Source organism: Lupinus angustifolius, chromosome LG14 (assembly GCF_001865875.1).
Source record: "Lupinus angustifolius cultivar Tanjil chromosome LG14, LupAngTanjil_v1.0, whole genome shotgun sequence".
NCBI classification, from domain to species: domain Eukaryota; kingdom Viridiplantae; phylum Streptophyta; class Magnoliopsida; order Fabales; family Fabaceae; genus Lupinus; species Lupinus angustifolius.
Window position 1 is genome coordinate 12,945,123 of NC_032022.1, and position 9,678 is coordinate 12,954,800.

The following is a 9,678-nucleotide window of genomic DNA, read 5'->3' on the forward strand; positions in this document are numbered from 1 at the left end:
ATCAATGAAAGATACAAAGTATCTATTCCCACCTAGTGAATTCACTTCAAAAGGTCCACACACATCAGAATAAACAATATGCAGTAAACTAGTGGCTTTGGTTTGAGTATTCTTGTTGAAGGGAATTCTTGTTTGTTTACTGATCATACAACTATCACATATTGGCGAGTGTGATTTTATTTCAGGTAAACCAGTGACCAAGTTTCTCTGGTTTAGCATTCTTAGGTCTCTGAAGTTTAGGTGACCATACCTTAAGTGCCAAAGCCAAGATTCATCAGTGTTGGTTTCAGCATTCAAGCATTGAGTCTTTACTGCATCTAGCTTCACCTGAAATGTTCTGTTGCTGGAAAGGGGTGCCTTGAGTACACTTCTCTTCTGGTTGTCATATATTTCTAGGAAACCATTGTGCAACTCCATATTGAGCCCTTTCTCATGCAGCTGACCAATACTAATGAGGTTAGTCTTCATGTTGGGAACAAATAGCACATCTGTGATGAATGCTTTCCTACCATCTTGCATCCTTAGTGGAATGTCCCCTGTCCCTTCAGCTGCTACAACTCTGTTGTCAGCAAATTTCACCTTATTTCTTCTGGTTGGATCAAAGTTTACTAGCCAATCCTTGTCTCTAGTCATATGATCGGAACACCCTGAATCAAGGTACCATACATCATTTTTGAGTTTGCTGATTGTTGTCATCATTAGTTGAACTGCCTCATCATCAAGGTCTTCACATTCTTCCTTAGCAAGGTTTGCTTCAGGATTCTACTTCACTTGATGTTGGTTTTTGTTTGATGCATAGCATTCAGAGGCATAGTGTCCTAGTTTGTCACATTTGTAACACTTTATTCTCCTCTTATCAGTCTTTCTCTTCCAGTTCTTGGGTTGTTTTCCATCACTCCTCCTACTGAATTGATCTTGCTGATCAACTCCCTTTCTTGATCCACTTTTTGAATCCGAAGTCCTGCTTGAGCTCTTATTGAAATTCTTCACATTGAAATTTCCTCTCTTTGTTGATGTTTGAGTTTGCTGGGCTTGGTGAGAGGGCCTATCCGTTAATCTTTCATTGAGTCTCTACTCATGTGTTTCAAGAGACCCTTGTAGTTCTTCAATTCTCATTTTTTCCACTCTCCCTGATTCTTCAATTGCCACCACAACATGATCAAACTTGGGAGTCACGGTTCTCAAGACTTTCTCAACAATTGCAGCATCCTCCATTCTTTCACCACACGACTTCATTCCATTCACCTGAGTTATGATTCTTGTGAAGAAATCTGCAATTCTTTCTCCCTCATCCATTTGCATAAGCTCATACTGCCTCCTCATTGTTTGTAACCGAATTTTCTTCAGTTGAGCAGCCCCTGCATAATGCTTTTCCAATACATTCCAAGCCTCCTTTGCTGTTGCAGACCCTGCAATCAACTCAAAGTGGGCATTGTCCACTGCTTGGTGAAGGAGACAGATTGCTTTGCAATCTCTCCTTTTGTTCTGTTTGTGAGCATTTCTTTGTGCTTCTGTTGCTCCTTCTTCTAATACTGGCAACCCTTCCTCTACAAGATCTACAACTTCTTGATAGCCAATGATGGCTTTCATCTGAATGCTCCATCTTGACCAATTATTTCCATCAAGCACGGGGAGATTAGTGACAAAGTTTCCTGTTGCTTGAGCCATGTTTACAGCAGAAGATGGCTTGATCTTTTTGTAGCTCTAGATACCAAATGTTAACGAAAATAGAAGGAGAAGAAGAAGAGTAAAGAGGAGTTGAGAGTTCCTCAATGAATGGTTGCTTGATTAACAAGGCATCAATCCTACTTATACAAGTTTCTATATATGGCTAACTAACAATAACAACCAAACTAAAAATAGAAACTTCTTAACCAAACTAACTAACTATTGATTACATTCCAATACCGACACTAATCACTTCACTTTAAACTCAAATATAATGGAAGTCAATTTTAGAAATTTAGTTTACTCATAATTATGTTTTAGAAACGCCTATCCAAATACACCTAAATATTATGGTTTTCCTTTATTCTTTAGCTCATCATTTGAAGATCACCCCATTTTTTAGGCTCCTCATTTTTTTCTAGTTTCATCTTTACATCCCTCAATACCCAAATCGGGTAGAAAATTCACTAGAAAAAAAAAATAATAATTTAATATTTCACTAAATTATACTATTATCTCTTAGTTTTAGTGAAATTATACAAATTATCTTTCTAATTTTTATACTTACTCAAATCATCTTTATTTACATACATACATTACACTAACCATCGTGTGAGATATAAGTGTAATCATCTTTTAAAGAAAAAAATATGTGATGAGTGTAATTAACTTAAACAAATTATGATATATTATGATAACAAGTCAAAGTAGTACAAAAGTCAATATATCTTCCTTATTTTTTGTTGATTACAAAATACATCAACACTTCTAAGAATATATTGTTCAACTCATTCTTATATTATTTTGTAATAGACCAAAAATAATTAAGAAACATTGATTTATTATTTGTACTTTTCTCCACAATATACCATATTATGTATAACTTAATTACAATTATCACTATTTTTTGATAAAGAATTACACTTATTGTTCTTGCAAGGTAGTCAGTATGATGTTTGTATATAAACGAGTGATTTATATAGTATAATTTATACTTAATATTTTGGAATATGATACCTTTAATTTTACAAAAAATAAATATTTGCATGACCCATTTAAAAACAAAATTCTATACAAACACCCTAAACTTTATGTTTTTTCTAGAAAGCTATTGTGAATTATTTTTTATTTTTAATTATCTCTTAAACTTTAATTTTTGGTGAAATTAGTTCCTACATAAAAGTCATGTTAAATTAATACCAATGAATTTTTTGTCATGCATTTTATTTTAAACTCGAGTGCTAGATCATTTTTTTTACATATATGCTAATGTTATTACATTAATCACTTTTAATTTTCATTTTACCTATCATCTTCTTATCAATTAATATTATATTTTGAAAATGGTTTCCTCGTGATATTAATAATAACTAACATGTATTGTTGATTGTTACCATTGTGAGTGTAATTGGAATGATTTTCTTGATTAATGTATTAATAAATTTAATAATGTAACATCTATTATAGTATAATTTTCACTTCCTATTTTGCCCTTATATTATTTAATTTTTACAACTAACCCTAGATAACTACCACTAACACATTAGTTAATTACATCTCTCACCGTAGATTAATATCTATACTATATATAAAGGCAAAATATGATATAATTTTCATCATGGTATAATTTTCACTTCATGTTTTGCCTTAACATTATTTATTTTTTACAAAAAAAACAACTAACCCTAAATAACCACCACTATATATAATTAACTACATCTCTCACCGTAAAGTAAATATTATCATAAATACAAAATAATAATAATATAAAGTACAAATAACACAACAAATACATTCTAATTCTAAAAAATGAAATATATAAAAATTAAATACGTAATACCATATAATATTGTACACACTAGTTTAGAGAAAATATATAAAAATTATGTATAGTAAAACTTTTCCCATTAATATCTTTAATTAAGTTGTAACAACCTCTATTAATTGATTTATTTAGTGGTGAAATAGAATGATGATTTCCTTACAATAAAGTGTCTTGACAATATTAAAAAATCAACTGTCTAAATTATTTAATTCTAATTTTATTGTTAGTAATTTAAAATTCTAAGCATGCATGGACCAATTTTACCAATAGTTAAAGTTTAATGAGTAATTAAGAACAAAAAATAGTTTATAATGTATACTTAAAAACATATAAAGTTTAAGGAGATTTTATGAATTTTTTCTTATTTTAATAAAAAATATTAAAAAATTCTAACTTTCTTTTCTCCTCATATTCCACTACTAGAGCTCTCAATATTAGAGAGAATATTAACCAATATTAATGATTACCTTAAGAAAAAATGTTCCACAGAGTCACTTAAGTGAAATTTCAAAAGTAATAGTATTATGATCCTATATTAATATTAATTTACATAGATTAATATTAAAAAATTCCTAATATTTTCTCCTCATATTCCACTACTAGAGCTTTAGTATTAGAGAGGATACTAACCCGTATCACCTTAAGAAAAAAATGTTCTACGAAATTTTAAAAGTAATAATATTATGATGTTATATTAATATTAATTTACTTAAAAGTTATCCATTGTATTCCATCTATTTAGATCTATTAGTTCTAATAGATAAATTTAGATGATTTAATTTTATTGAATTTGAATAAATTATGAGGGTGGGGTGGAGAGTGTTAGGTATTAGTGGCCTATGAACACATAGAGAGGGAGAATTGAATAGGCGTAGCGGTTATCAATCACTAAAACCCAGTTCTGAAAACAACATAGTTAACCGATTAACAAATGGTCTTAATCGATTAACACACCCACAGAACAAACTGATCAGAGCAGCAAATTGCATAGTTATTTAAAATCAAATGAGCAGAGATAAAACAGATATTTTTAAGCAATATTAGCAAGTATATTACAGGGTACAATTATGCAAAATATCAACTATTAACTCAAATTGAAACAACAAGAAAAGTAAAGAATATTTAAGGAGAGAACAACGTGCAAAGATGGATTTTTATCCTGGTTCGTTTGCGGTCCACTGCAAACTACATCTAGGCTTCTCCTTCTGATCTTGGGAGATTTTCTTCTTCACAATATTGAATACACGTATAATCACATACACCAATTCAATTTACAAAACATAGGACGCTTCATTCTTGAAATATAGAACACCCAACCCTTGGTTTGACTCTACCCATCGCCTGAGAAAACCTTTCTCGCGAAACTCCCCCAGCCAAGATTCTTGTTCTCAAATCAAGACCTCCTAGTCTTGGTGAAGAATCCATATCTCTGTGGTGGTTAGACACCAATAGATCAATCCAATACACACAAAAACATATTACAACAACAAGTTATTATAAGCACAATAATGCTTAAAATATTACAATAAAAGACCTTAAGACTAACCCACTCACAATTCACGCAAGCCATCAAATACATGTGAGTTAATAAAAAAAAGTAATCAATATATCTCTCTAAGAATATTTACAAATAATGCATGAACATGTGAGCAAGATAAAGATGAGACTAATCATATGAAAAACAGTATGCAAATCAAAGAATCAATAAGGCATGCTAATCTCTCTTCCTCACACATGCAACTCTCTTGCAAAAACAGAATGCAAAAACGAAATATGCTCTCTAAATCAATCCAATACAATGGAATGCAATGCTACATTTTTCTGGAAGTTGCCTCAACTTATACTAGGCAGTTTTGACAGTTGAATTTGTTGCAATCACTTAAGCAGTTAAAATAGAAATCAGTTATAACACAAAAAAGGCGTGTTAATCAATTAAGGTAACCCGTTAATAGATTAACCAGTGCAACATAATTGAAACAGAAACCAGTTTTAACAAAAACACTGATATAACAAAAAAACAGTTGAGTTAATCGATTAAGTTACCACGTTAATCGATTAACCAACATAATAAAACACGTGGTTCAAAAGGTAAACTACTCATATGTTATGCTTAACTTCTATACATGTTTTAGCAATTATATTATGCCTAATATGAACATATAACATGTATCATTAATGCATGAACATACAATTAACTAGATGATATGTCTCATGGATGTGATATGACAATTATAATGGCTTGAGAGACTTGCACCTAGGTTCACCTCACCTATACTCACTTACTAAGGGACACATCCCAGGCTACTTAGAATAATGACTCTATTTATATCCTAGTCTAGATATGCTCAATGAGCTCTAGGCATGTTGATTGTTGAGCCATCTTCAAGGTTTAGTAAAACCTTGTCTTCATCAGAACGTAGGGAAAATATTGCTAGTGTTATCCTTGACATTTTACACTTTCAGAGAGGAGGATGAGAAAATGATAGTGGTAGCAATGGTGGTCTTGAAGGGAAGGGAAAACGATAGAGCTTTCTTGTTTTCTACCAAACATAATGTAGAGCAAACTACTAAATTACCAAAACATCCTCATTCTGCATTGTCCCGAAGGACAACAGGACATAAATAATGATTCATGTGCAGAAAATTTGTTGTTTCTTTAAATACCCAACATTGTTATATTAATTTTATATTTAAAATTTTTAAAATACTATTCAAGTTCTTCATGTTGTTGTTTTCTGATTCACGCAGGTAACTGATCTGTCACAAAACTAGTAATATATTAAGTCATTGCCTAATGTAAATGATGGCTTATTTAGAAGTTAAAATTGTTAGCTTGGGATGAAAGCATGGATAAGAGATTAAGAGAATAATTTTAGAAGAACCTTTATTAGAGAATTGGAGAAATTGATACTTTGCCAATGAATGATTGATCTATATAAATATCAATCCTTATTGCCAAAAAGAGAAAGAAGAATAACAACTATAACTAATTGGATTAACTAAAAGAGGAAAGCCAAAAACTAACAAAACAATAAAAGGCTTAAAACAAAACTGAGATTTATGTGAAACAAGGCCCAAAAGGAAAGGAAAAGAAGAAGGAAGTTAAGGAAATGAATGGGGTGAATGGTGGTGTCGTGAGGAAGAAGGCAACCATGGATGGAGGAACTTTAACACCCTTTCAAGATGGACTGTGGAGGTTGCAAAGGCTCAACTTGCTGATGAAACCATGAAAAATGCGAGACCACAGTGATTTGGTGAACACATCTGCTAGTTGGTGAGCAGAGGAGATGGGGAGCAAATGCACCAAACCTTGTTGAGTTTTTTCTCGAATTACATGGCAATCAATCTCAATGTACTTTGGGTGTTCATGAGAAATTGGATTGTGAGCTAAGTAGATGGTAGAACGGTTGTCACAGTAGATGGAAGTAGGAGAGGATGAAGGAATGTGGAGATCATTGAAGAGATATTGAAGCCATTGTAGTTCACAAGCCAAGCTTGCCAAGACTCTATATTCTGCTTCTGAAGACGATTTGATGATTGTGCTTTCCTTCTTGGTTTTCCAAAAAATGATGGAGTTGCCAAGGAAGATGTAGAAGCCAGTGGTTGACTTTCTTGTATCTAAGCAAGAGGCCCAATCTGAATCTTCAAAAGCTTTGAGAATTAAAGTAGAGTCAACTGCAAAATAAAGTCCTTGGGCAGGACAAGCTTTTAGATAGTGAAGCGCTCTAATGGCAGCTTTATAATGAGAATCCGTAGGTGCAAACATATACAAACTTAATTGTTGGACATAATGAGATATGTCAGGTCTAGATATAGTTAAGTAAATTAATATTCCTACAAGGTGCCTATAGGAGGAGGGATCAGGCAAGGGAGATCCCTGATTTAATTGTAATTTAGTAGAGGGATCAGAGGGTGTTTTGTTAGGTTTAGCAGCTAATCAACCAGAATCTTCAAGGAGGGATAAAGTATATTGTCTCTGATTAAGGTGTATCCCTGATTTTGACCTTGCAATTTCAAGCCCTAAGAAATACCTTAAGGGACCTAAGTCTTTGATTTTATAAGATTGATCTGAGACATGTTTGACATGGGTGATTTTAGGAAGGTTGTTCCCTGTGAGAAGAAGGTCATCGACATAAACTAATATAGTAGTAAAGGATTGAGCAGAAGATTTGGTAAATAGGACTTGATCTGCTTCAGAGTGGATGTAACCTAGGGAGAAGAGTTTGGAGGAGAAGGTTGTGTGCCATTCTCAACTTGCCTGCTTGAGGCCATATAAAGATTTGTGCAACTTGCAAACGAGTTTACAGTTTGAAGGTAACAAACCAGGAGGAGGTTGCATATAAATGAGTTTTACTCCAAAATTACTCCAAAAATGAAAGTAACGCCCCGAAAATTACTCCAAAAATCTTGCTCAAAAATGAATATTTTTTTAAATAATGATGCCATATAAAATTTATTTCCTTAGATTTGTTTCATTTTCGGAACATCACTTTAAGTAACATACAATGTAAAAAATAAAAAACATCATTACCTAAAGGTAATAAAAATATGACTCAATATAACTTTGAGTCATACTTCATTTAATAACATAAAATATCTGTACGAAATACAAGGCGAAAGAAATATTCGCCCAAACTAAAATTACACAAAAGGCTGAGACATCCAGTACATCAAAAAGTACCCTACACAGATCTAAGTCGCAAGGGCTTGTGTAGGTGTACCGATCTCCCTCAATCCTCCATGCCCCCTCCTGGGACATCGAGAAGCGGTAACTCTGAATCCTCGTAGATTGATCCGAAGACAAACAGAAAGAAGAGGAAGTAAGACATCTAATGAATATTACTCATTGACGGCGTGGAATTACACCAAATATCACATCCAGACAGACACACATAATAAACACAATATATATATGACATATAAAAATGCACAATGATGAATGATGTTATCATATCAGATTATAAGGGTCGAAGTCCAAAATCTCAATGTATGAATGTTATGCTTGTTTCATTCATCCTTTCACCAATATCCTCCCAATATACTATTCGGAAATAACCAAGATTATAGGTCCCATAACAAGCCGATTTGAACGCACCAAAATTATTCATCGCAAGGATATATGATCGATCTATTCCAACGGAACTGTCCATTTTAGGACGATGTCGTATCAAACACTTTCTGGGCATATATCTCATTGATCCTAATTGCAAAGAGGGGTTGTTAGAGATCGTCTAGTTTGCACCGTGAGAACTGTCCGATCCAACATAATACCTCATCCAGGAATACAAGGGACTCGTCTCACCTAGACTCACCCTCAAGACTTTGCTGACGAATCACCGCCATCGTCGTCCTTCTCAATATCTCGGGGCTCGTTCGTCTCCCGTAAATTTCTTCTCCACTACTTTATTATCCATAATGAGTATGCATACTAACCGTGGTTAGCCGATTAAATCTTTTAATCATTATTTTATATGATCGGCCCAACCTAAGACATCTTCCAAAGGAATGCTTCATGTGGGACCCGATCTTACGCCAATACGTAAATAGAGGTATAACATCCCTACCACTACGAAGCATCGCTGAATCACCCTAGATGACCACATGGCCAAGCCTCTTACGGCCAGACGATCTCACTACGTGGTATCATGTAATCCTTTTTTTTGGCATCGCCCTAATCACGACATCACAGTCGGAAACCTTGCCCTAAATAGGCGCAAGAACAAAGGTACTTGTATAAGTTTGTCAATTTTGGGCACCAGGCTCAATCATCTGAGTCATGGTCTTTCCCAAGTGTAAATACACTTCACATCCAATCTAGGGCTATTGCCTAAGCAATCGAACAATCAGAAATAGTCAAAAATATTGTATGTCTCTTACTCAAGCGAGAAACTGTCGCTCAAGCGACGAACTCATCAAAACAGACTCAATTCTCTTCCTGATTCTCGCCCAAATGAGGGACTGTCGCTCAAGTGACAAATCCATCAAAAATTGGTCAACATACCTGTCTGGTCCATGCCCGCGCGAAATACGGTCGCTTGGGCGCCAAAAACGCCCAAAATGGGCCCTCTAACTCTCGCCTTTAACAAAGCAATTCCTTACTTTTATTACTTTCAAGAATTTCATATAGTTATTTAACTTTACAATTTCTTAATGGAAAACATGCCATTAGGCTCTCGTATATATGA

The 9,678-nt window shown here is 33.6% G+C and overlaps 2 protein-coding genes across 2 annotated transcripts; both read right to left on the reverse strand.

Moving 5' to 3' along the window:
• On the reverse strand, positions 1,072-1,668 carry LOC109326399. The gene has a single exon (XM_019559084.1). The coding sequence runs from the start codon at positions 1,666-1,668 to the stop codon at positions 1,072-1,074; it is 597 nt and encodes a 198-aa protein (XP_019414629.1).
• On the reverse strand, positions 6,672-7,259 carry LOC109326400 (uncharacterized mitochondrial protein AtMg00810-like). The gene has a single exon (XM_019559085.1). The coding sequence runs from the start codon at positions 7,257-7,259 to the stop codon at positions 6,672-6,674; it is 588 nt and encodes a 195-aa protein (XP_019414630.1).